This window comes from Oryzias latipes, chromosome 18 (genome assembly GCF_053564925.1).
Source record: "Oryzias latipes strain Hd-rR chromosome 18, Olatipes_Hd-rR_3.1".
Classification (NCBI taxonomy): Eukaryota; Metazoa; Chordata; class Actinopteri; order Beloniformes; family Adrianichthyidae; genus Oryzias; species Oryzias latipes.
In genome coordinates this window covers 4,169,796-4,197,419 of record NC_136254.1, presented here as the reverse complement: position 1 = coordinate 4,197,419, position 27,624 = coordinate 4,169,796, and the positions used below count along the sequence as shown (strand labels likewise).

The following is a 27,624-nucleotide window of genomic DNA, read 5'->3' as shown; positions in this document are numbered from 1 at the left end:
GCCCGAGCAGAGGATCGGCAGTGACAGGAGTTTCATGCAGGCAGATCCCTAATTTGCTTTGCTGTCAGCTGTTTTTCCGCCTCTTCACAAAGTTGTGCTGCAACAGAGAAAACAAATCCTTGCAGGCTGGTAATGACCTGGCTGTGGAGAGGACTTTCTTCTTCTTCTTCTTTCTTGTCAGAGCTGCTTTGTCAGATCCGTCTATGCTCTTCTTGTGTTCTGTGTTGTACCGACCAGAACCTTTCCTGCCTTCGCTGTCTGCCGCTTCCCTTCATGTCAGCTAATCTGCTTTTGTTAAAAAATAAAGAGGGAATCAAACCACTGCTGATCACCTCATGAGGGTTCGTTAGGCATTGGCCCGGTTTCCGATGCGCCTCTTAGACCTAAAGTTTTATCGAGTTAATTAAGCAGAACACCTCCAGCAGGGAATCCGCTTGTCTTGAGTTTGTGCCTAAACTACATAAATAGAAACCACAGACTTTGTGGGATATTTCTAAAACATTTTCCATCTCAGACACTTGTTTAGTCTTAAATCTAGGCCAGTTTTCCAGTGTTGGGATCCTTCTTAGCAACATTAAAGAAGTGAAACGGGAAGCAGGAGAGAGAAGGTCAACAGATGTGGCGTTAGCTGCGTTTCTCTTGATTATGAAATTGCTCACATTGGATTTGCAATAATAAATTTACTTAATAGAAACCCAACAATAAAAAAAAAAGTCTCATTTATTGAAAAGAAGTTTTTCGTTTGGAGGAGGCGGTTTCTGCGACATTAAACTCATTTTGCACCGAGCACTTTTTTTTAATTAAACGAGTCATGTGACCAACAACGGCTGGCGATGCGCTTCTTGGTAGGAATTGTCGGCCTTGGGCGCTGCACAGCGGCGCCACCAGAGGTCCCACAGCGTCCCACAGCTCATCAGGAGTTGAGCGTGTCACGTGGAATTGTTGGATCCACAGCTCCTCTGGAAAATCACCATTTCCCTAGTTGGCTTCATCCGTAGCCCCTCCCACGTGTAAGGAGCTCGCCACTCCACGGCCTTACTGAGACGCCGACGTCTCCTTTGATTGATGATGATGAGCGCCAGTGCCGTGGCAGAAATGTGAAAGCATCTGCTGTCAATCAAAGTATTGTTCACATCCGTCTCCATGTTTCTGAACGACTTATGGCGTGAGTCAGTTTACACAATTAGGATTGAATGGAAACTGTGAAATTGTGTGTTTTTTTTTAAATTTGACTAAGTTGTAATGGAAATGCAGCTATTGGCGCTCTTTGTCCAGCTCTATGAAGATGTGTGATGCTTGTGCGATGGTGGAAAGTTGTGATCATGTGTGCTGATCGTGTGACAGAATGCTGGGACCAGGATCCTCACCGAAGGCCCAACTTCAGCTCCATCCTGACGCAGCTGACGGCGCTGGAGGAGCAGGTGAAGGAAGAGATGCCGCAGGACTCCTTCCACTCCCTCCAGGAGGACTGGAAGCTGGAGATTCAGGACATGTTTGATGAACTGCGGTCAAAGGAAAAGGTAAAGTTGTGGACAGCTTTCTGCACATTTTGGTAAGGAACTCGGACAGGAAAAAGAAATCTAGAGGCCAAACTGAACGGGTTAAAAATGTAGCCCACGTGACTCAGCTGTGACTGTCCGTCTCCAAATGTTTGCAGAGTCACAGAACCTTCGCTGACGTGATGTTTAGCCTGAATGTCTTTTGATATTTAGTTTTCAAATTTCCATCTCAAACGCATCTCATTTAGTTAGAGAAAAAGCTGTTTTTACATTTATTGTGCTTTAAATTGAGCATTGATGAAACTATTATTATTGGATGAAAAATTATTTTATTACAAATGTTAGTTATAAGTGTTTATTGATTCGTTGAATTGACATTTCATGTGTAAAGATTGATGCATTTATCAAATAAACAACAGCCCTAATTTTCCAATTTAATTGTATTTGGACTTTTGGTGAATACAGTAATGTTTTAGGTGGGTGTAGAAGAATACATTATTTTCATCAATGTACAAAATGCAAAGAGAGCAGACAAAAGAGAACTCTGAAATGAATATTCAATATTCAATATTCAATATTTTGGCCGTTCAAACTGGGCGATGAACGGCCAAAAAATTCCATTACTGAAAGCCTTCTTTTGTTTACAGTATTTTCATACCTGCCTCATTTGTTGTAAGACTAGAAGGGAGAAGGTAACCAACACAAGACCTCTGAACTTAATATTTTGTTGGGAGTCTAAAATGACAAGGCAAACAATTTTAAACAATTCAACCTAAATGTTTCAATGGTCCATTTAAAAGTCCAGGGGGGTATTCCAGGAAGCGTGTTTAAACTAGCCTGACTTTAAGCCTGAACTCTGGCTGAAATCCGCCTGAACTCGCTTACTCGGTGTATGTCGGTTCCAAAAGACCGGAGTTAGCGTAATTACACTCGACTTGGTAACCCTGGGTTAATGCACGTGCACAGCAGGTACATAAAGACATTCTCAATAGATCGCAGATTTCTGGAGTCACCATGGAAACACGTGGTGAAAAAAAAAGAGCGCTATACTTCAGTGAGACGGAGTCTGACATTTTAATGACGGCGTATGAAGATTATACGTCCATCAAAAAAATAATATGGCTGCATCAGAAAAAGAAAGAGTTTCTGCTTGGAGAAAAAGAACAAAGTGAACGCACGAGTTTCTGATCTTATTTTATTTTCCTTGTGATGCATATATATACAGTGATCCCTCGCTATAACGCGGTTTACTTATCACGGTTTCGCTACTTCACGGATTTGCATTGTGCATTGTGTTCTGCATTCTGATTGGCTAAAAAGTCACTCCGCTTCTTCTCTACCTGTGCGTCAATAACGTTGCAGTTTAATATGTGCACGTACGTAAAACAGCTTTCCAAATTTACAACACGTGCGCGCAAATCATCTTGCAATTTGAGTTTCTCTAAAACCCATAGAAAAATAGCGACAACAACTGCCTATCACCATGTTCTTCTCCTGAACAAACACAGCTGCACCGCGGGCTTCAGAAGAAGAAAACACTGCAGAGCGGAGTCAGGATGCAGCGGCTCAGTCTGAAGATCAGTGAAATACACCTGAGTCACTATTTGTCCAACTGTACTTTGTATTTTTTTCATAATCATTTTAAATTTTCTCCCGATTAATCCAATACTCGGGTCGCGGTGGGCGGGACTAATCTCCGCGATTTGAAGCCTTCTGTTCACATTCATTGATGATTAAAATTATTATTTGACAGTACAGTACAGAGTTATTTGTTGAAAAAAATCGTTCTAAAGTACTTTTATTTGTGAAACAAATGCTTGAGCCTGTAAAATGGTTTGTTCTTTCTTTTCAATGTATAATAGAGTTTTTAATTGTATAATAATTTTAAGAAAAAAATAGAGGTTTCTACTTCACGGATTTTGCCTATCACGGGTTCTTTTTGGAACGTAACCCCCGCAAGAAACAAGGGTTTACTGTATAACTTGTCCAATTTTGCCAACTTAAATGAATTACTTCTATTGGTAACAAGTAATTGAGTTAAATTGATTCAACTTAATTTCTAATAATTGTTTATACAACTCAAATTTATCTAACTAAATTTCATATTACTCCAATTCAATTAAAGTTTTTCCATCTTAATTTATTGTACTTCTTGAACTCTCTTATGTTTCAGTTTTGGCCCGCTGATATTCTCATTTTTATAAAAAAAACTGAAATGAATGATAAAGAGTGGATTTGCAGTATTGAGCCTGCATTCAGTTATCATGACTCTGACTTTAATTGCTGTTCTTACTACATTATGCAATACTCGTGGTGCTAAATAATCACATCATCCTCTCCCTCTCAATTATGGTGCAGAAAGAATTAAACATAACATAACTGGACAAAATAACTAGACAAAACGCAGCAAAACAGCTACAACTATACACATCTGGTCAAAAACCCACACTTAAACCCAAATCTGTCCAGACAGGCAAAGGGAATGGTATCCCACAATTCCTTGCGCTGCCAATCTAACAGCAGCATCAAAGTTACACCTTCTTCATTGAATTAATTTGAATTATAGTAAAATAAATGTCTGATAACTATGTATTATTTATAAGTTGACTGAACTCCAAAAAATGATTTATCTTAGCAAATAATTAAGTTAGATCCAAGTAAAAAGGTTTATCTTTCCAACATCCATATGTGGTCTTATCACCCTCTCTTGGGAGGAAAAGGATTATCTGAGCTTCTTCATCCACTAAATCATCTTCAAATGGACACACCATGCTGCTTCACCTCTCTGAAAACAATTAACCTTCATCTAAACCTGCTCCAGACCAGGTTATGTTCAGAGCATGAGTTGCTATGGCAACTTGACCTACCCTGAAACATACCTCCATTCTTTGAACAGAAAGCTGAGGTTATCAACTTCCTTAGCCTCAAACTTACCGTGGTAACTCACATAACCCGCTTTCTGGAATACCCCCCTGGAGTCTTTCCTTTTGGTTAGTTTTCCAAGAGTTTCTGAGAGGTTCAGATGAGTCGGAGCAAATGTTATCAACGACGTAAAATAGTTTTTAAGTGAATGTTTTGTGTATTCTATAAAGTGATTGTTAAACAACCAAGTTAGAATTCTTTACCCTGCGTTTTATGTGAAATAGATGTGATTAAAGTCATTTGTAAAACATTAAAGCAAAGGTTATGGTTCAGAGTTGGAATCACCACACTGGCAGAAAATCAACCTACTGAACGGTCCTGTCCCGGTCCACTCCTCTTCTCCATCAGGAGCTGCGGTGCCGCGAGGAAGAGCTGAAGCGAGCCGCTCTGGAGCAGAAGTCCCACGAAGAGTTCCTGCGGCAGCGCGAGCAGGAGCTGGCGCAGTGGGAGCAGGACGTGTTCGAGCGCGAGCTCAGCCTCCTCATCCTCCACATGAACCAGAACCAGGAGAAGCCCAACGTCAAGAAGAGGAAGGGCACCTTCAAGAAGCACAAGCTGAAGAGCAAGAACGGCGAGAAGATCAGCATGCCTCAAGGTGCGTGTCTGCTTCCAAACAAGCATTGGCCAGCGAGCATCGGCTGAAATGGAAACATTTGTCACAAAACGTGAACAACAACAAAGTTACTCTAGTTGTTGGTTTATTGGCAGACGTGATCCTTTAACCAGGACTTTATAGCAGTCATGCAGCCAGCTCCTGTGGGCTTTGCCGTTTATTTCGGGCGAAGCAGGCGTGCGTGCGTGCATGCGTGGTCAGGGCTTTCCCAGCAGTAGCAGGGCGGTGATGTGGTGGCAGCGGTGGGGGGTTGATGAGGGGGGAGAGCGAGCCAACCACGCCTGGACTCTTCCTGTCTGTGGGTACGCCGGCCTCTGGCGCTCGCCGCTTTCTTTACTCCTCCTGTTCCCCAGCCAGTGTTTTGACTCTCCCTCCACCTCTATCTGCCTGCATCCTTTTTTCGTTTTCCTCTTTTTTCTTCTTCTCTCTTTGTCGTTGTCTCTTTCTTTTTCACTGCGCTGCTGTTGCACTTTTTTTTTAGTAACTTCAGTGTTTCCTCCACCAGAAATAAAAGAAAGCACGTCCACGCGACATCAGTTTCAAACTAATTCTGTTTGCAAAGTGAAAGTTAGCATGAGCACACATGCAAAGCTAACAGATTAGCCACAGTGAGCCTTCATTTAACCTGTTCTCTTTTTAATCAGGTAATTGTTTTTTATTTTTCGTTTTTTTGGCTGCTGTTAATTGCTGCTTTCTAAATTGAACAAACAAAAACCAAATCTGTTTAATTAACTTCAAAAGCCTTGAAGGAAATTCTTGTTGGGTTCTCCAGGGTTAGAAATATGATCTCCCTTGTGCTAGCCTGTTAGCTTAGCACATTCGTATCAGGGTAACAAGCTAGCTCTTAAAATACCACTCCCTGGTTATTCCACTATGTAGGGTCTTCACCATTTTGTCAGGGTGACTGTAAATAGGAACTGGACTGAGCGTGTGATGCCTTACCTCCGGCTCCAGCGGAATGAAGCCAATTCAGTCGCCATTTTTCCTGCAATACGGGCGCCGCCCTTTAGGACAAGACGACAGGGATTGGTCCGACTCGGTCTCATTCAACAATTCTATGGCAACTGCTGTCGCCAACCAGAAATTAGCTTGTTCGAACTTCACACTCCTTCCAAAGAAAGTGGCTGAATCTGTCAATCAGAGGTTCAAGGCGGGGGGGACCACATGTTTTCACTGAGGCATCTGATTGATCTGTTTATAACTTGAATAACACAAGATAATTGGGAAAAAAATTAGGATAAATAAAAAGGTGTTAAGAAAAACGTATCAGAGAGAGGATGGTTATTCAGACCAATATAATAACCGAGTTATAGCTGTTTATTTCTCTACAGAAGTCTTGGGCCTCTTGGACCCAGCAGGTACTTCCTATTTGGAGCGCCAGGGGGGAGGGGTCACTCAGTCCAGTTCCTATACAGTCAATAATCCAAATCTATCATTTCAAAATACAGTGACAAGTAGTGAGCATGTAACCGAATTGCATTAAAATCCAAGGCACTGGACAGTGTTTTGGGGGGTTAAGGAAGGAGTAGTTAGTGAATTCAGACACAGCCGTAGTTTACGTTCTTTGTTATTCTTTTGCAACAAAAATATTTGTATCCAATGAAACACTGTTGGCGCATTAAAAATATTTCATGATAGGAAGCTAATTTTTTTGGCTTAGTTGCTAATACAGTGATCCCTTGCTATAACGCGGTTTGCTTTTCACGGTTTCGCTACTTCACGGATTTGCATCATGCATTGTGTTCTGCATTCTGATTGGCTAAAAAGTCACTGCGCTTCTTCTCTACCTGTGCGCCAATAACGTTGCAGTTTAATATGTTCACGTACGTAAAACAGCTTTCCAAATTTTCATTACTACGTGCAAATTCTCTTGATGGTGGCATGTCGGTGTATTAGGATCTTTTTGCAAAGAGGAAAAAAGAGCGACAACAACTGCCTATCACCATGCTCTTCTCCTGAACAAACACAGCTGCACCGCGGGCTTCAGAAGAAGAAAACACTGCAGAGAGGAGTCAGGATGCAGCGGCTCAGTCTGTAGGAGCAGTGAAATACACCTGAGTCACTATTTGTCCAACTGTACTTTGTATTTTTTTCATAATCATTTTAAATTTTCTCCCGATTAATCCAATACTCGGGTCGCGGTGGGCGGGGCTAATCTCCGCGATTTGAAGCCTTCTGTTCACATTCATTGATGATTAAAATGATTATTTGACAGTACAGTACAGAAGTTATTTGTTGAAAAAAATCGTTCTAAAGTATTTTTGATTTGTGAAACAAATGCTTGAGCCTTTAAATTGGTTTGTTCTTTCTTTTCAATGTATAATAGAGTATTTAATTGTATAATAATAGTTTAAAAAAAATAAAGGTTTCTACTTTACGGATTTTGCCTATCACGGGGTCTTTTTGGAACGTAACCCACGCGAAAAACAAGGGTTTACTGTAAACACTAACAGCTCAGAATTAAACCCATTGACTGTATGTAGGAATTGGACTGAGGGGCCCCTCCCCCCTCGTGTTCCAAACAGGAAGTACAAGCTGGTCCAAAAGAGCCTAAATCTCATAGACTTCTAGTATGAAATAAACATGTAGCATTAGTTACTTTAATTATAAACCTACCAATCGGACGCCTTAACCAAACTAGGTTCAAACCATTTGATTGACAGAGTCTCCTGAGCCCGCTTTCAGTGGATCGGGTATGGACTTTGAACACGCTCATTCCTGATCGGAGAGAGTGGTTGCCATAGAAATGTAGCCTCCGACCGACTCGGGCTAATTACGGCTTACTCAGGATTTCTGGTTCGGCGACTGAATTGACTTCATTTTGTCGGAACCGGAAGAGAGGCGTTTTCTATGGGTGACGCCTCACTCCTTCAGTCCAGTTCAGTTAAACCCGACGTCTAAACTTTGAGTTATGTTTCGCGAGACAGTCCTGTCTAGTAATTATCCCTTCTGCCGTTTAAATGTCAGTTTACCCCATGAAGTTTGAATTATTGCATAAAATACGACAGAGGACCTCAATCCTTAAGGTCAGTGTAAATGAGGGTTTGAACCCCTCAGTACGTAGAGGTAAGAACTGAGTTTCTCCCAGTGGGATGTATCAAGTCTCATCTACTTTGAGTTATGGTTTACATCAGAGTGGCTGTCTATTATTTATACTTGTGTTCTGGTGTTTAATCCCATTTGTGTCTCTTTTGTGTTGCTTTCTCATTTGAGCACAAACTGATGCTTTTCACAGAAACTCACTGCTAGCTTGTGGGTTTTCCGCCGACTTTACCCAAACCGTTTTATAATGTTAACTTCGCCAGCAAGTCACTCAATGCTTTAAAAAATTCCCGCCCCTTTTACAGGCATTTTCTTGTGACACAAGTGACTTTCTCTATCTCAAAGATGCTCTCCGCGGGACCACAAAAGCCCCCACAGATCCGCCTTGTCGGGACCCAGGCGTGCGTTTTAGAACATAGCACAGTATTGACCTGAAGCAAATGTTTGTGAGGTTTTCAAGTAAGACCGTTGGATAAGGAGGATCAAGTAGCTGCAGGGTTTTTTCAGAGTACCGTGAAAACTTTAACGTATATTGAAATTGTTTAGCGACACACATTTTTTGGTTCTGTAACTTGCTACTGGAAGTCAGAACTAAAAGCAGAACCTGCCTCAGAAACTCTTTATTTGAAAATCTGATTCTGAAGGACGCCTTGTTTTGAAAAACTACCGGTTTCTCTCCACCACGTCCACGTCAAGTCGCTCGGCCACAAGTCAAAAATCCAACCGCTACGCTCTTAAAGAAGTTAGCAAAGTTAACAAACAAATGTTTCAGCAAAGTTTCTTTTAGCAGAAAAGGAAACAGAAGAAGACCCTTTGACTTCAAAATAAAAGAAATCTTTACTGAGACTTTACTGAGACCATGGAATTATTGGGACATTTGTTCCCATAAACCATTATGGATGCTGCTAATAAAGTTGTTTTTATCTTCCACTTTTTATGGGTCACGTTCAAATGGCTCCTACACAAAATCTATAGTACAAATAAAGTTTAAAGATATTTGACAGAGAATGAAGGTAAACTTTAACCTCAAAAGCTAGAAGACAAAATCAGACGCCTGGAACTGGCCAGTCCAGGAAAATGTTGTCTGACATGAAACCGGCCCACGGCCTGAATACGGTTGTGGACCACTGCTCTGCATTGTAGAAGAAGAAACGTGACAGTAGAATGACTGTATTCTTTTTCTTTCCATCCTTTTTGCAGATTTCATCCATAAAATCACAGTGCAGGCCTCCCCAGGCCTGGAAAAGAGGAGGAACTCTCCGGATTTGGGTTCGGGCTCCTCGCCTTCCTTCGGCCCACGTTTTCGCGCAATCCAACGTGAGTCCGGATCTCATCATGCGGACTGACTTTACAGGACTGAGTGCTTCAATTCGAAGGTGGAGATGCGTGTAGAAAGCTGTGGCAGCAGAGCTTGGATGACCGATTCTTGATCTGTTCTCTCAACCACCCACTCGTCTTTTGTCTCCCATCGTTTCCTGCTGGGCCCCACGCTCCCCGTCTCTTCCCTCCCTGCTCTGTCCCTCTCTCACACACCCTTTTCCCTTTCAATAGTCCGTTCCAGTCCAAATATTATCTGACTTCCTCTCAGCCCTTTTTTCCATTTCAGACCCCCTTTGCTGCTCCTGTGTGCAGTTCCCTGACTGCAGCAGCAGGGGGAGACATGTGACCGCGGGACTCGGGCACGAACGGTTTCATAAGCCTGCAGCAGCGGTGCGGTTGACTGAATTAAAAATAAGCAGGGTGGAATTCATTGCTGTGTGAGATGGGGTTAAGAAGGGTTGCAGCGGTCACACAGATTTACAATATCTCCTCTGCTTTTTTGCCGGGATCTCACAGAAATGTCCCCAGGTCCTTCTGTGCAGCGGGGATTCTCCACAGTGCCTCCTAACAAAGGGACAAAAGAAATTTGTCGTGTAGACGCAGGCAGTAAAAGGGATTTGACAAAATGGAGCAGAAAAAAAAAACAAGAGTGCAGTTTGTAGAAGTAAATGCCAGACATCGGCCGGCCTTGTGAGGTAGCAGGCTAGTCTTCCGCACTTCCTAATGACTCTCCTTAATGGCAGTCACTAAGCCACGAGTGCGCCTGTCATTAAAATGTGTTTAGTGGATATTTATGCTTGCCCTCATAGTCGCATGCAGTGATTTATCTTCGGGGCTTACCAAACATATTTGTCTTGGGAACTGCCAACTTGATTAGCAGGAGTTTGCTGAGCTCAGTTCCATTGTACCACATTCTGCTAAATTAGATAACAAGAAAATGCTATTTTTATGGAATTAATGGACCCAGAGGTTGTATTAGTTAGCACATTTTGAATCCCAGCTGGCCTGCTGTGTCATATGCGTTTGGCAGCATATAGATGTTTCTCCCGATTATTTATTTATTAACTTCCTGTCTGCGCGGGCAGGATTAGATTCAGTCGGTTCCTCTTTATTTAGACCTGCTCCCGTTCGTTTTTCCTGCTGCCAAACCCAAGAGGACAGAAACCCAAACAGACCAAAGAGCTGCAGTCATTTTTGTCTGGTACGACAGAACGATGCAAGTGCCCTCAAGTGGACCGCCGTCACCCAACGATATTATCACACTTATCTGGTCATGTGATCAAAAATCAGGCCCAAACGGATGTTGTATCCCGATCAGGGATTGGAACGGTATTTTATTCTCAATTTTATGATCAGCGCCACATATTTCACGCTTGTTATTACAGATGAATAGAAGTCTGCACACTGCGAACAGATCGCAACATTTTATTACTGGAAGCCACAGCAGGAGGCACGTTAAAAAAAAGAGTTACGGGCTCAATACCTCCAAACCTGGCTTGTCTCAATGCTACCTAGGGATGTCCCGATCCGATTCCGAGTCATTGGATTTTGAGTATGGATGGATACCGAGTCCTGATACTTTTGTAACACATTTGATCAATTTAATAAACAGATGCAGGTTTGACCTATTTTTCTTTATTAACCTGCTTTTAACATTTAAAATCTTTAACAGAGCCCTACTTTGAAGCAGCCGCAACAATCAAGTAAGAATAGTTCAACTATATCAACTAGTAGTTAACTATCACCTAGTAAAAACTGGTGATAATAATTAGTCATGTGAGAAAGTTTGACTGAAGCTTCGTATCTTCTGAACTATTGGACATTTTTGATCAGATGCAATTTATATCTCCATCAAAAATCTTAAAAATGAACAAGGATTTTCGTTGTTCTAGAATAAATACGATGATGAATTTTCATGACTACCCGTAGCTCAAATCAATGGAAGACTTTTTTAGTTTTGGTTGTTTTTTTAGAGAATATGGGATTCTTTGTTTTAACCTCTTCAGACCTGGCATCAGCATGCAGGAACATCACGCTATAGCTTTTATTAGCACAGTAGGTCCTTCTGGCCTTAAGGGGTGTAGATACCGCAGCGTCTCACTGGGTCTCCGTCTGTCGCAGCACCAGAGAGCCGTTCTCCTCACAAAGAATCAAAAAGCTCATCTTTGTTCTCCTAACATGTCTGTGTTTGCGTTAACACGACCCAATAGAGACACTTGCTGATCCGGTCGTGATCTACAGACGTCTAGTAGAGGATTTATCTGGAATAAGAAGATGGATCTATAAAGTGCTGGGTCATTATAAGAGTAAATGAAATGTCCCAACCCCATCTTTCATTGAGCCACCAACAACGGCATTGGGTCCAATTTCTGATCACCTGATCCAAGCGGGACATCCCTAATACCTACAGAGGCAATGAAAACATTTTTAATATCATACAAACATTTAACAGAGAGACGACAGTGAGACAGCTGCTGTCTGCAAAGTGCAAACTCGGGAAAAAGTGATTAAAAAAAACGTGCATTCATTTATACATAATGTCTCAAACAACCAAAATGAATACATGTTTACATTGATAGGAGCTAGTCATGAAAACTCATCATATTTGTGCTACAGCAACAATTCTGGAAGAAAGTCATGACTTTTATTTTGTAATAATGTATAATTGATCACATATGATCAATAGTTTGGCCTACACTAATTATTACCTATTTCTACTCATTAATCGCTAACTACATTTTCTTTTTCACAGTTTTGATTTGATTTGAAATGGTTTATTTCAAGCAATCAAAGCAAGAGCAATGCACAAAACAATACAATCAGCACTTTCACATTCATACAAAGACATTAAATCAAAGATTGCTACGGTGCCCTACATCACCAGCGAACTTATATGACCCCACCCCTGTTCTACCGTAACCATTGTCATTACATGATTTATCATATTCCGGTTCTTAACATTTTATCAGACTGAACTAAGAATCCTTAAGTATCAATAAATCTCATGACAAAGATGAAATACTTAATTATTGTATAAAAATGGACATAACTCTATTTTAGAAATCAACATAGCACATCTAAAATAAGTGCAGATTACTTTCATTAGAAAACATAATGCCTATGATTCTAAATAACACTATATTAGGAAATATAGACAGAACATTGTTTCAGAAATCTTCATAGTTGCCCTATTTTGACTTGATTGTTGGAGCTACTTGACATAAATGCTCTATTTAAGTGTTAAATGTTTAGGTACATAAATGAAAAATAGGGGACAATTTGAATCTTTGATTTGACTTAAATGCTTTATGTTCACAGCAATAATAATGCACAGAACAGTACAGCCAGCAGTTATAAATCCAAACAAAGACATATCAAACTTAACACAATTTGAATCTGTTTTCAAATGTGTCAGAAACGTATCGGATCGGGACAATCAAATGACCCGGAATCTGATCGGGACCAGAAACGTCTCTACTTATCCCACTCTTAGCTGAGCTTTTGTGTTTGCTGCCTCCAACACTTTGGTCCCAGCAGCTTTCAGAATCCCTTTTATTCTTTAAACGTGCTACATTTTAGCTTCCAATCCTCAACTAAAGGGCGTTTTAGAAAGCAGTTTCCTAAAGGGTCGAGCAGATTTCAGTTAAAACTGAGGTCTGCGTGGCGTTAAACACGCTGTTCAACAGATTTCCAAAGAAAAGAAAAGAGAGAAAAGGCGCACGCCTCAGAAGATTGCAGCACCGCTTGTGCGTATTATTATTTTTTTTAAATAAATCTAGCTCACTCATTACTGGAACAATAACAGCCTTCTACATTTTAAGGGAAAAAGTCAAGAACTGGGAAATAATTAGGTCGGAATTCAAATTTAAAACCTTGCAAACTAGGGCGCATAAATCATTCCTCCACTGTAAAACAGAAGAAAAAAGGGATCCAATCATTTGAATTTTATTGCCAGTTTTATACATTGACTTAAAAAAAAAAAAAGCATTAATGAGCGTTAAAAAGATTTTCACATTTCTGCAGCAATCTTCAAAAAGCCTCCAAACCTGGGCGGAGGTTTACTCCTGCAGATGTTTGACACCCTGATCTGTGAAAACTCAGCATTTCTTCCTTCCATCAGCATATAGACAACATGATTAATGGAAATCCGGTTTCTCTGTGTTACCACTGACAGACATGTCAGCACTTCTAACGCTGAAATCGTGTGCTGTTCATTTATGACTGGGATTACAGCACATATAGCATATTTTATTCTTCATTCCCTGTAGCAGAGGTGATAATATGAGTTGATTTTGAGCTGAAGGGGTGACGGTCTCAGCTAATGTTGATATTTACCCAAACTGTGGACCTGCTTTGCCTTTAAACCATGCATGCTCAAACACACGAACCCCCTCCCCATTAAAAAACGCCTGTTTCTGAGAGGCTCAAGCTAGCGGTCGCTCACAAAACATCTACAGATATTTACAGCTAGTATTTAGTAGAACTTTAAGTTTGAGCATATTTCAAAATAATTTAAAAACAAGTAGTTTTTGTTAAACATATGCTGTCATTTGTAATTTTTATAAACAAGGTAAAAAAAGGGAGAAAAAAATGGATTTAAATCGAATTTCAAACGAAACAAATCAGAGTTCTACAAGATAACCGGTACAGGAACCCTGTTCTTTACCAACAGAGCATTTCCTGTGCTACGTTGCACACATTGCAAGTAGAAGTATGAATAAACACAATGTAATTTCATCGTGATAAGTGCACCATATTTGCTAACAGTTACACATCAGTGGTGCATGCGTTAGACAGACGTGGAACGGGCCTGGAAAACCACAAAGTTGCAAAAATCAGACACAATTGCATAAGATTCACAGAATAGTTGCATGTAAACTACGTAAAATACGCATAAAGACCTGTCCGCTGAGACCTTCGACGCAAAAAACACTCAAGACCTAGTAGGTGCAGCATTTCCCGAACAAAAAAAATAAAATGCAGGGCTGAATGTTATATTGCTGAATGAAAATGAAACTTGAAGGGTTAAAATTGGCAAAAATTCATAAATAAATAAAGTAGGAAATGATCAAAGTTGTCCATAAATAAAGTGAAATCAGAGCAATAACAAAAAAGATATAATTGTGAAAAATGCCAGTTCACGCGTCAAGCCATGACGCCACTAACCAGATACAGTAGGCAGGACTTGTAGTCCATACAATCCTGGAACATGTTGAAAAGTTCAAGGATTTGAAGGACCAAAAGTCAAAGCAGGAAGAGCTGAACATTTTAGTAGCTGAATGGTTAAAATAGGTGAAAAAGTGTAGTTAAGCGCCAAAACATGTTGGAAGATACAAAAATAAAGAAAGAGATTTAGGAAAACAAAAACATTGTACGTTATGGCTGTGTGACACGGCAAAGATCGGTGACCCACCCCAGTGCTTGATGGGAAATCCTACTACAGTCGTGACCAAACACAGCCTTGCCTGTCTCTCTGCGTTCTGAGCTCAACGTGAGGCAACATGAGATGGACCTGCTGGTTTTCTGTGTCAGAAGTGAAACCAGAGCGTGAATCATGTGCCGTGTGGGATGGAGGGAGGTGTCAGCGCTGCATTTGCTTCGACATCACCGAAGCTCCTCACGTGCTTTACATGAGCACGGCGGGTCTGAGATGTTCTGCTCCACACCTCTTTTCACACCGGTGGTGGTGCTGATGTGCTGCAGTCGGCATCCACACCGTCCCTCGACTGCATCAGGACCAGCATGGGGTGGGGTGGGGGGGTGGGGGGGGTGAGCGTCTCTGCGTTGGATGTGATTTCAGGCCTTATTCTCCATCTTTCTCTGTTCTCTGCAGTCAGTCCCAGCGAGAGCAGCCGGACGTTTGGCCTCAGCCCCGTCTGGCCTTTAGAGGCGCCCTCGCTCAAACAGGCCAACGGAGACCTCAGACTGAACACCCACTGGAGGCCCCAGAGCCCAAAGAGCCCCAAAAGTCCTAAAGTGCTCCGGCTGAGCCCGCAGGAGAGCAGGTGGGCGTTCACGGGGAATCTTGATGGGCCTAATCCACGGCTGCTCTTCATGGGGTTTCTGCTTTATTTCAGCCTCTCCATGAGAGCTAAGCTCCTGGAGTCAGACAGCAATGACAATGGAGACACCATGGACGACTTTGAGGAGTACCGGTCCACTACGCCGACACCCTCCTTCGCTCAAAACGGTACGGCGCCCTACTTCACCAGCCGAGCTGTCAGTCTTTAGCCACTGTTAAAATTCACATGAGTGACACCAGGAGGAATTATAAATAGAAGTTGAGTGAATAATGAATCAGCAGAGTCATCCTTTTCTCTCTGGTTGTGCTGTGTCTCCGCAGGCTCCTCCGTGAAGGACAGCCTGCGGCTCCCTCCCTCTCAGGGAGACTCGGGGAGTGAGGAAGGGGGTTATTCCCCGGCTGGCTCCCCCATGTCAGAGAGGAGCGCTCCGAGTGGCGTGGTAAAGAACACGCATCGGGCTCTGCTCGTCTGCGGCTCTCTTCTGGCGTCTGTAGGAGTTGGCCGATGCCTGGATGTTCCCCCCAGGGTGCCCCCACGAACCAACCCGCCGTCGGAGGACCGCACACTCTCTGAACTTGACATCTCCCACCCCAAGCCCCTAATTTCCGATCCCCCAGTTGTGGACGACCTCATCACCTTCTCCACCTCCGAGCCCCTCCCCAGACCGCTGCCGGACTTAGCCCTGCAGTACCAAGAACTCAAGCCCTTGCCCTTGACGCCGCCTCCGCCAAACCCCCGCGAGAGGGCCGGTCCCCGGACACCGCGGACGCCGCACAGTCCACAGAGCTCCATCCAGCAGGACAGGGCCAGCCCTGGAGAGTGGACCGCCAGTTCTGATTCCAGCAACGGGGAGCTGAGCAGTGACGCCTGGGGGCACAGAGCTGACAGGAGGAGGAGGTCCAGCCATGGTCTGCATGCGTCTCAGCTAGGTCAGTCAGTCTTCTCAAACCCTGTAGTTACACGTTCATCCAGGTAACCATCTGCTCATGTTAGCAGGACTTAGCTGAATGTCGCCTTCCTGTTTTATAAATGCGATTTTGAATTCTACTGTAGTTGTTTTTTAAAGCGATGAACTGTGATTGGCTGCCGACCTTGTCAATCCATCTCCTCTGTGCCGTGTCTACTGCACAGAAGGCGTTCAGTTGGACAAATCTGCACAAATCGCCATCAGATCTTTGTTTTCCTTCTAGTGGACTTAGACATGTTCATGTCTGACTGAGAAAAGTGTATAAAGCGGGCAGCTCAGACTCTTCCTGGAAGGGGCGGGTCCTCACTTTGTGATGAAGGCCCACTCGTTTTCGTGGATTGGGAGGGGCTGGTGCTCAGAGAGCGGAGTTTTATAGGAAATAGATGCGTGAATAGATCAGAATGTCACTTTGGGGTTGTTTTTAGTGAGAAATGAACATTTTAATCCACCTAAAGCTCAAAAAAAGTTGGTTTGCACGATGGAGACCCTTAAGTGTTTCTGAGAAATGCAGAGAGGCCTCTGAGCAAAAGTATCAGGACGGAAGGCAGGGCTCGACATAGCCATTTGTCCGCTGGCCCGGTCCTGTTTTTCGAGCAGTACGGACCACAAGACTTTATTTTTTACTTGTCCGCTCGGGCCACTAAAATATCTAACAATTAATACATTTTTCACCTTTTACAATAAAGTATATTTTGCGAAAACGTGTAGATTTACCTCGTCTTTATAATTCACTTTTTCTGCTAGTCCTGTGTTCAGACTTCAAGGGTTTCTATGGGAAACCTTTTATCACTCTTCTCCTCCTCTCCCGCCTGCGCGCGGGGCTGTCACTGCCGAGCACCACGCGGCACGCGCTCACTCAATTTTTTTTTTTCAAACTTTATTGAATGTAACAATTCAATACTAAACAATGTTAAACAGCAACAACGAAGGAACAAGCCAGTGGGTTATTATTACATTTTAGGCAGATATATTTAAACTGACACACATATCAGCGCGCCCCCTGGTGGTTTTTCACCGCGATGATCAAAAATCCAACACCGTCACTGAAGAGAGACTGAAGCATGTCAGAGATGTGGAAGACATGGCAGGAATAGATAGGAATATGTTGGATGGAGTGACGGGTGGAATTAGTGCTATGGACAGCAAGATATTTAATGAATGCATTGAAGATGAAACTGGGGGAGCCAGTTTAGCTCGTGCTGGTTTGCGGCGCCTTCCATCCGTGAAACCAGGGTTCAACTCCACGCTGCTCCCTGTTCCCTTCTCTACCTCTGCCGGTTCCAAGCCCGGTTTGAGAAGGTTGCGTCAGGAAGGGCATCCGGCGTAAAAAACATTGCCAAATTTACCATGCGACTTGTTCGCTGTGGCGACCCCTGATGGGAGAAGCCGAAAGTGGAAGAAGATTGAAGATGAAACTGTATGCACTAAGCTTTAAGCTGAATGTCAAAGAATCAAAGGCAACTCAAAATACCTGAATCTCAGACTCAAATGGAGTATAAGGTCAAACTACTTAATTTTGTTTTTCTTTACAACACTGTAAGCAGTAAGTATTTCTAGTTAGCTGAATGATCTCAGTAATTTAATTGTATTTAATTTTTCAATTATTTAATTTAATTAGGTAACTAAAGTAACTAAAAAGTAAATGTAACTTTGCAACAGTAACAAAAAGCAGAACCTTAAGGCAGTCAGGGCAAAAAAGTCAATAAAACTTCTTAACTATTGATTAGGAACAAATGTGAAATAGCAGTGATTAGAAGCACCATGAAAACTTCTGAACTAGTGTTACCTACTACACTGCAGTGCTCTCTTCAAAACATCTGAAACAGACTAGAGCAGATTTAAGTTTGATATGATCTATTTTTAGTCATTGAAAAGTGTATAAATAAGTGCTAGATGTCACCAGAATGCACCAAATTGCACCATATTAAAATCTTCCGGGGGGGCATGCCCCCGTACCCCCCTAAAGTTGCAAGCACCTGCGGAGCGGCGGGTCTCGCTGTGCGCGGTGTCGGGCCAGTAACTTTCAAAAACTACTGGCCCTGTGGGCCAGTGCAAATTTCTGGGCTATGTCAACCCCTGGAAGGGGTCGCACGACGAAGAAAAGCATTTTATTTCAGTTTCTGTTCATGTGGAAGCCCCCCCTCCAAGCTGCCTGAAGAGGCCAGACAGACAGACTGCAGATTTACAAATGTTAAATCATCTGACAGATCTCAGCTGTTCAGTTTGCATTCAGCCCCCCCCCCCTGTAGGAAAAAAGCCTCTGTCTGGAAGGGGCGAACCAACCCAGACTGAATGCTAGTTCTGTGTGTTCTGCAGACGTGCGAAGAGCAGAAAGTACGGCTTGGACGGAAACGGAAATGTGTGAAAATCGCCTGAGCTGGACGCCTCTTGAACTCAAAGAACAACACGCTAATAATTCTACAGAGAACGTTCTCATGTAGACGGTAAAAGCTGGACCGGTCCTCCTCCAAGGGCATCATCTCGTTTAAACCATCGTCACTTCAAAGAAAGAAAGCGTGAAATCTATTTTCGGTACTTTATTCGGGTGAGGCGGTCGTGATCTGACCTCTGATCAGTTCTCGCCCTTCCCGTCCATGTGTCCAAGTGTCCTTGGGAAAGACGCGTTTGCTTCTGGTGGTTACAGGTTGGTGGCAGGGTTCTGCAGTGGAGGGGAAAAGAGAAAGAAAAGCAAAACCCTGCAAAGAATAAGCGAGCGCCGTACTTCCAGCTCCATAAAACAGAGGCCGTGTCCGAATCCCTTCACTACTCACTGAATAATAGGGCACTAAATAGTGCGTTTGCCTTTTTCTAGGGCTGTCAAATCTATAATTCCACAATTAAGTGCCCTAGACATTTCCAAGAGGTGTCTGCAACTAGATTGGTGAATATAGACCACAATGCATTGCGTTTGAATGTATTTTCTTAGTAAGCCATCAAGATTTCCATCATCAGAAACACAGTAGATTCCTAAATAGTCGTCATGAAACGGTCATATAATTAGATTTTCACTTTGTGAAATCAGTGATGTCACATTCACGGTTACAAAACAAAACAAAAGTAGTGAGCATCAGGTTGCTTTTCAAATCCAGGGCACTGGACAGTCCTGCCCTATATAGTTTTTTAGTTGTTAGGGACTAAGGTGGGAATTCAGACAGTTAATTTATTTGCCATTTTCTTACAGACATCGCCATGTTGGAGCCAGACGCCATCAGTTAGCAGTGGTTGATTGAAATCGGTCTCCATCATCGTCTCTACGGCAACCACGTTTTTACTTGCGATACATGAACAAATAGCCAAAAACATCATTTCCATTTGACTCCAACACTTTAATTTAAATAAGAGTCAACAACACATAAATGATACTCCAAATGGCCCTCGTCCACAAAGGAAAGGCTCCTCCCTCCGATTGGTCGAATGCTTAAAGGGATTTATTTCAGTCGTTAAATACTTCAAGCTGCCATCAGATTGTTTTTAGCACATTTAAGCTAAGCGTTTATCACAATTTCCGCCGGCTTTTGCAACAAGCGTATTGCCCAACTTGATATCGCAATAACAGTAAATTTGTGATTTAACGTGAATGCCTAACTAAGACTTAAAAAAGAAGTCTGACCAATTCTGACCAATAGAATGAATTTGGCTTCTTGGAGCCGGCGGGTACTTCCTGTTTGGAACGCCGGGGGGGGGAGGACAGTCAATGGCAGCAACATTTCCTCTTATCTGGTGTGATTGCTCGGCACGGCCCTGGTTTGTCCACAGCTTCCTGCGGTTCTCTGTTCAGGCGTCACATCAGTCACCACGAAGAACCGCAGACAAAGAGCGGGTCTTTCAGCCGAGCGCCTGGATACGGCGCTGAGACGCGCAGACAGATGCCGGCAGTGAATGCCAGGGGTTCTTCTGGATGTCTTCGCCGTTTGTTGGTGTGATTGCTCGTTCTCGTCAGCTGGGAGAGTGGCTGTGGATGGAAACAATGCCATTTGGCAGACGCATCACATTTGGAAACGGCAAACGTTTGCTCAGGGGGATTTAGTTTGCGTTGAATGTTCCTGTCAGTGTTCATTCTTACTTTGTTGCAGCTCTGTCAGCTCCGTCTTTAGCTTCATTTAGACTAATTGCAGCAACGCTCTTTGCTTTTTGTGCCCCCCTCCTGCTTCTCTTCTTCATGTTTTGATAGATTTATTGAGCACACTTAGAGAGCAGTCTCTGTACCACAGACACACAGTGGAGGAAAGACGTTTTCGACCTTTTTTTTTGACAGTTAGAGGATCACGAAGTCGACTTATAATCGACTTATATAAATGTTTTTACATTTCATTCACAAGTATTTGACCCCCTCTTTTGTGGCCAAACCAGTGTTTTAAAGCACAAAGGTCAGACGGTTCTTGTAGTTACTGATCAGGTTTCTGCACATATCAGGAGGAATTCTGGTCCACTCTTCTTTACAAATCACTTCTAAATTATTCAGATTTGGTGTCTGTTGCTTAGCAACTCTGAGCTTCAGCTCTCTCCATAGGTTTTCTATAGGATTGAGGTCCAGAGACTGGCTAGATGACCGTGATCTGCATCTTCTTGTCTTGGCTGAATGTTCGGGGTCGTTATCCTGTTGGAAGACCCATCCAGGACTCATTTTAAGCTTGAGGAATTGACAGTACTTGGCTCCGCCCAGTCCAGAGCATAGTGCTTCCACCTCCATGCTTAACAGTGGGGTCTCGGGGTCATATAGGCAGCATTTCTCCTCCTCCAAACACGTTGAGGTTGATGCCAAAGAGCTCCATGTTGGTCTCATCTGACCTCAGCACCTTCTCCCAGTCACTCTCTAAATCATGAAGGTGTTCATTGGCAAACCTCAGGCAGGCCTGTACTGGGGGGGGCTTTGAGTATCACCAATGGTTTTCTTGGTGACTGTGGTTCCAGCTACTTGGAGATCATCAACCAGCTCCTGCCACGGTGGTTTAGGCTGATGTCTCATGATTATGAGAACCCCCACCAGGTCAGTTATGGTTTGGAGCCCCAGACCTACAAGTGGATTGATAAGTCATGTTAAACCAACAGTTGTCATGGTAACGTCCAGCTTCTTGTTGATGGTTTTGTAGTCCATTCTGGTCTTGTACAGGTCTACAATCTTCTCCCTTAAACCCATTGAAAGCTCTTTAGTCTTTCCCATGTTGGACAGTTTGGAGTCTGACTGATGGACGATTCTGTGGACCGGTGTCTTTTCTACAGGTGATCAGTTCAAAAGGTGTCTTCAGTTCAGTTGAAAGGTTGATTGGCGGAGTCTTACTGGTCTGTGTGAACCAGAACTCTTAATGGTCACTAGGGGGTCAAATACTTATTCTTTAAAGTGGATTTTTTTGTTCTATTTGTGATTTTCTGTCTCACTTTTTCAATTAAACCGACCATTCAGATGACAGACTGTCCATTTCTTTTTAAATGGGCAAACCTACAAAATCAGCAAAGGCGGAAATCCTTCTTTACGTTCATAAGAACAATGAGTTCCTAATTCCTAATCTTCTCTTTGCAGAACTGGACTTGCCCTTGTGCCAAGACGCACAGGACTCGGAGGAGAAGTCTCTGGTGCCCTACTATCTCCACCCCAGCCCCGCCCTGTGGAGTCCCAAAACCCGCCGCTTGGAGGTCAGCGTCATACCCCGGCCTCGGCCGTCTCCCATCCGGCCTCGCATCGACCCCTGGAGCTTCATCTCGGCAGGCGGCGGGCACGCGGCGGGCGCTCAAAGTCCCGTCCGCTTGGACAGCACCCTGATGGGATATCAGCCGTCACCCACAAACCCCTTCACCAACTGTGACCCCTTCCCGTCCCCGGACTGCGACCCCTTTGCGCTCAAAGCAGACCCCGCAAGCAGCTCAGAAGTGGTGACCCCCTTTGACCCTTTCTCCACTCCCTTCCCCACCTCCCGCTCCGCCCCCTGCTCTGCCAACGGCTCCCCCACGCTGCCGTCGTTTCGCGTGGCCCCCATCAACCCGGCAGACTCCGCCCTCATCGACCTCAGCTGGACGGCCTGCGGCAGGCCTCTGGATACGACCAAAGAGAGGGCTCACCCCCGCAGGACTCTGGGGCTGAAGCCCTTCAAGTCGCCCACTCAGCTCCCAGATGACAGGTTCTGAAAACTGCCCCCCCCCAGATCACTCATCAGGGATATTGGGAACTGCAGCTTTTTATTGACTGTGAGGAGCAGCCTGAGTTTAAACACACAGAGGCAGCCCGCTGGGGGGGCTGCCCTTGGGGGGGCACCAGCCTGGTTGGCACTGGAAAGCCAGGGGGATTGTGGGACAGCTGCCCATGAACTGATAGCTGGTGCCCGTTTCCTCCTCTTTGAAGGAGCAGCGTCGGATCACACAAGCCCCCTCCTCCTGTTCCATTAGCCGCCACCCATCAGCTGCTTTCACCCCCCCCCCCCCCCCCCACACACACACGCCTCTGAAGCATCGTGACAATGCAGAGGTGGATGAGGCGGCTTGCACAGCTTCCCCCGCCTCTGCCTCTGCAGACTGATGACAGAAAAGCCAGTGTCTCATTTTGTGAAGTGTTTTCAATATCTGTCTCCTCAAGCTTCCTGGTTACGGCGCCCCCACAGGCGGCTCTGGGTTCTGCAGATCAGTTTAGCGCGGCTGCGTCTTCTGGCTGTGCGTGTGAGCGTGCACGATTGTCTAGACCCCTTGTCATAAAGTTTTTTTTTTTCTTTTTTCTGTTGCATTGTGGGAGAAGGGAGAGGTTATTCCAGGCGGCTGGTGAAACTCAGGACTTAAACCGTGACCCAGGCATTCCATCCGCCAGCAGATAACATTCCAGTCACATTCCCGGGGAAATGCCAGGGGTCGGACAGACGGCGACGCAGCGCAGGAAACGGGCCGGGGAGCCCTCTGCTCCCCGCTCACGCGCCAAAGAAAGCCACTGTGATCGTGTGAGAGCTGAGACAAAGGACGCTCACAAACCAGCGCTGTTTTACCTCCACGGAGGGCCAGGCCAAGATTTGAACAGGCAAACTCTAAACTACGCTTTTTCTGGTCATCGTTTTTTAAAATATTCCACTTTCTGTTCCGGGAAGTCCCAGGTTTTGGAGGTATGAGGGCGTGAAGGAGCTCCCTCATCTCTGCTTAGGTTCTCAGCTTTGTAGAACAGTTGAATTGGCAAAGCACTCTGGGTAATGGATGCTGTTTTTGCAGCTGATCAGAGATCGTCTTGGCCTTTCCCAGAGCTCCGTCTCATCCAGTCAGCCGTGGATTTGCTTGAATCTTAATTAAAGCGCCACGATGACCCCAGTAATCCCGTCGGTGAACAGCGGAGGCCGATGGCGACGATGAGGCGGAGTCACAAAGCGTCCAGATGTAAATGAATTAGTCCTGAAGGGCTCTCACGGCTCATGTTCAGGGATGAGAAACAGCTCTGCACCAACTATCTGGTGTGCCGAGGTCCAAATTTGGGGTTTTCTGTTTAGAAGCAGCCTGAAGGAGGCAGAGGATATTTGCACATGTCGCTGAGTCGTGGAGAAATTCAGTTCCGAGTCCGACCCAAACCCACAGAGGGCGAAAGCCGTCAGCCCCAGGACCACAGAGCCGCCGTCACTCCCCCCCCCCTGCAGCTCTGTGAGTTATTGCGCCGTCTCCTCATGTCAACACGGAGACACCAGAGCCACCGGCTGATAGTCATTCCACTCCACCGGCTCTTGTCGTCAGGAAAAAAAAGAGCCTGCGGTTACACCGCCGGCGCATCGGGGAAGGTGGGCTGATTGAAACCTTCAGCAGACGCTGAAGCATCCTCTTCATCCTGCCTTTCGCCGCCCGTCTGGGATCCAATTCAAACTTTGCTCAAACGCGCTGTTGAAAACTTTGCCGTCTTTCATTTATTAGATGACAGATTCAAATAATACTTGCCAAACCAGAAGTCTCCTGTGCTCCTCACAAACTATCAGTCCTCCTGTGGTCGGGGAGTCGACCGTCTCTCCTTCGAGGCACTTTATTTTCTCGAAAGTCTGCCAAAGGCGGGGGGCGTTTCTCTGACGAGCGTTCTGGTTTGAGAAGGCCGCCAGCTGTCCGCCCGTCCGCCTGAACTGACGGCCGCTTCTCCGATGAAGAGGTCCTGATGGGAGTTCTGATCTGGCAGCGTCCAAACCAACCCGGCACAGTTTCATCCAGTGCAGCCGCTCACTACGCACAGTCGACGTTTTACTGACAGATTCCAAAACTCATTCAGTGTGGAGTCATGTTCACATTTCTCCTCCAAATCCACTGTTATTTAGTCAAAGAAGGTTTAGAATGAGGAAATCACAGAAAAGCTGCCTTCTGCCTCAAAAGGGAAGATCCAAACGGAGCTGGATGAAGGTGGTTGATTCCACCGCCGCGTCAAAGCAGCCACCGGGAAAATGACAAAGAGGCGGCGGAGGCGACCAAAGTCAATCAAAAAGTTAGTGAAGGGGAGCAAATTTCGCCTTGTCGGGCCACTGAGGAATCAATCCCGCGCCGTGTGGTGGGCGGAGCTTTATTCCCGCAGCTGTCACCCCGTTTAGCTCTGATTGCTTCTGCTCCATTAAGAGCCTGCTAGAGACACGTCTGGTTTCCAGTTAGCTGTTGAGGCCAGACGCTTGGTCTGCCCCGCATGGAGCCCAAAGACCTGCACAGACCAGAACCAGCGACTAAATCTGACCTTCCACTGACTCCGCAGGAATCCGTGGACAAAAGCCAGGCTGGCGCACGCCGTGGCCGGCTCTGCTCGCTCTGCAACCGTGAATATTTTTCTCCATTCTTTCGGCGCGCGTGCATCCAAGGTCACCATCTGCTGTCGGTCCGTTTTCTTCTGTCCACCCAGTCACAAGGAAAACTAAATGAATAGGAGAGGCGATTGGATTCCAGGGCCACAGCGGAGAGCCGGCGCTGTGTTTAGAAAATAAACATGGATTTCTGGGAGGTTATTAAGTCGGAGGCCCAAGTTTGCGTCCCTCCCTGCTGGAGACGGCACACTGCCGCCCCCTCCCTCCCTCCTTGCTTGGATTATTGTTCCGTCTGGCTATTGACACTCCAATTACCTGCTGATCTTCCCGGAGCAGAGGCCGTTCAGTCTGTACGACTCTGTCTGGAGTGTCCGATGAGTTTGCTGCAAATCAATTGCTTGAGTAAACCACTCTTGAGTCTCAAATATGGAGTTTGCAAAATGATTTTGTCGTCCTCCCCCTGCATGGGATTAAAAATATATTTTTTTTATTAAAAAGGCGTCTCTTAATCTGTCCACACGCGGCCTCACTGTTTTAAAGCTGTTTCAGTAAAGGCCTACATCGTGTGGGAGTTCACTGAATGACGTGAGGACAGATTGAAGCCAGTAAGGACTCTCCCACCAAAGCCTTTGCAGTTCTCTTGTCTGCCAGAAGAGGGCGCCTCACAAAACCAGAAGAAGTGACTAAAAAGGTGTTGTTGTTGTTTTTTTACTGCATCCGCGCGGTAGTTTGACCCCCGCCTGCCACCATCCTGCAATCACTGCACCTCTGGAAGTGTCGGGGTCAAACTGAAAAGGCAAAAAGGTTTTTATTTCGGCTGAGCGTCAGATCCAGAGGAGCCGATTTGATCAAAGCTGGAGAGCGTTTGGCCGTAGGTGGTCTCTTCTCCGGCAGCTGATTGGTTGCTACAAATCCCCACAAGTCCCTTCTGTTGTGATGTCCTGCTCTCACTTTTACAGCACTGTGACCCCCCCCCCCCCCCCACACACAGCTTTAGTCTTCTTAAACACTGGATTCAGCCGATCAGGAGAAGGTCTCCGTTCGGACGCTAGACGGATGGGTTTGCTTGAGAGCCTTTCACTGGAGTATTTAAGTCGCCCTGTTGCCTCGCCGTTCACTTAACGCCCCCCCGCTTTGACCGAATCTGTGCTGCAGTTTCATCTCTGCAGTGAAAAAAAGTTCAGAGCTCTGTTGCTAAAGCGCCGCCTGATGTTCCCAACGGCACCTGAACTGAACTTTCAAAAAAGGTGTTTGTAATGTAAAGGAGCCAAGCGTGCCCCCCCCCCAACCTGTGCGGGGGTTCATGCTCCTGCTGGAAGTGATTTGGTTTCTCTTATTCCATCTGCGTGGACGCCGTCATTTGCCGCCAGCGGCTGCTCCCCTCCCCCTCCCAAAGGCGAGTTTGTGGCTCCGCTTCCAGAAATTCCATTATTGTTGCGTTTCTGTGAAATCTCGCACTGGGGCTGGGCCTAATCAACAGTTTTGACTGTACATTGAGAGTATTATTTCTGTATACAGTATGTGAACATTGTGTGTCTGTGTGTGTTTTTCTCTCTCTTGACTTTTATGATGGGTTTTAACCTGTGGAAAATCAAACAAACAAAAAAAGGAAGAAGCTCACAAAGAAAAGACCAAATAAAACGTAACACTCCTCCATCTGTTTGTGTTTGTTCCATTTTAAAGCATGAAGATCAACGGTTTTACGTCATATTTATGTTGAAGAACTGAAAGGATGTTTCTGGGAACAGTTTCAGCATTCTCAACCTCTCACACTCAGGTCACTTTATCAGGCCCCCCTTTCTAGAACCCGGTTGGACCCCCTTTTACCTTCAGAACCGCCTTAATCCTCGATGCCATAGATTCAACAAGGTTCTGAAAACATTCCTCAGAGAGTTTGGTCCATGTTGACATGACAGCATCACACAGTTGCTGCAGATTTGTCGGCTGAACATCCATGATGCCGATTTCCCGTTCCACCACATCCCAAAGGTTCTCTATTGGGTTCTGGTGACTGTGGAGCCTGTTTGAGTCCAGAGAACTCATTGTGATGTTCTAGAAACCAGTCTGAGATGATTCCAGCTTCATGACATGGAGCCTTATCCTGCTGGAAGTAGCCATCAGAAGATGGTCCACTGTGGTCAGAAAGGGATCGACATGGTCAGCAACAATACTCAGGTAGGCTGTGGTGTTAGTAAGGGGTCTAAAGTGTGCCATAAATATATCCCCCCACCATGACACCACCACCACCAGCCTGAACCGTTGATAGAAAACAGGATGGATCCATGCTTTCATGTTGTTGAGGCCAAATTCTGACCCTACCATCTGAATGTGGCAGCAGAAATGGAGACTCATCAGACCAGACAACGTTTTTCCATCTTCTATGGTCCAGTTTTGGTGAGTCTATGTGAATTGTAGCCTCAGTTTCCTGTTCTTAGCTGACAACAGTGGTACCCGGTGTGGTCTTTTGCTGCTATAGTCCATCTGCTTCCAGGTTGGACGTGTTGTTCTTTCAGAGATG

At 44.9% G+C, this 27,624-nt stretch overlaps 1 protein-coding gene and 1 long non-coding RNA gene across 2 annotated transcripts in view; one reads left to right on the top strand and one right to left on the bottom strand.

Moving 5' to 3' along the window:
• LOC101166009 (mitogen-activated protein kinase kinase kinase 11) overlaps nucleotides 1-26,762 on the top strand; it is a 62,938-nt gene extending 36,176 nt beyond the window's left edge. Inside the window, exons 4-10 of the mRNA XM_011487749.4 lie at nucleotides 1,345-1,520; nucleotides 4,770-5,016; nucleotides 9,277-9,393; nucleotides 15,230-15,401; nucleotides 15,474-15,586; nucleotides 15,740-16,348; nucleotides 21,905-26,762. Coding sequence (XP_011486051.1) covers nucleotides 1,345-1,520; nucleotides 4,770-5,016; nucleotides 9,277-9,393; nucleotides 15,230-15,401; nucleotides 15,474-15,586; nucleotides 15,740-16,348; nucleotides 21,905-22,506 — 2,036 coding nt within the window. The 3' untranslated portion in view covers nucleotides 22,507-26,762. The remainder of the gene's footprint in view (nucleotides 1-1,344; nucleotides 1,521-4,769; nucleotides 5,017-9,276; nucleotides 9,394-15,229; nucleotides 15,402-15,473; nucleotides 15,587-15,739; nucleotides 16,349-21,904) is intronic.
• On the bottom strand, nucleotides 134-4,870 carry LOC144987296 (uncharacterized). Its single transcript, XR_013651174.1, has 2 exons — nucleotides 4,731-4,870; nucleotides 134-1,502 (listed from the first exon to the last, which is right to left on the bottom strand). It is a non-coding gene; the product is annotated as an uncharacterized LOC144987296 (long non-coding RNA).
• Nucleotides 26,763-27,624: the final 862 nt, after the last annotated feature.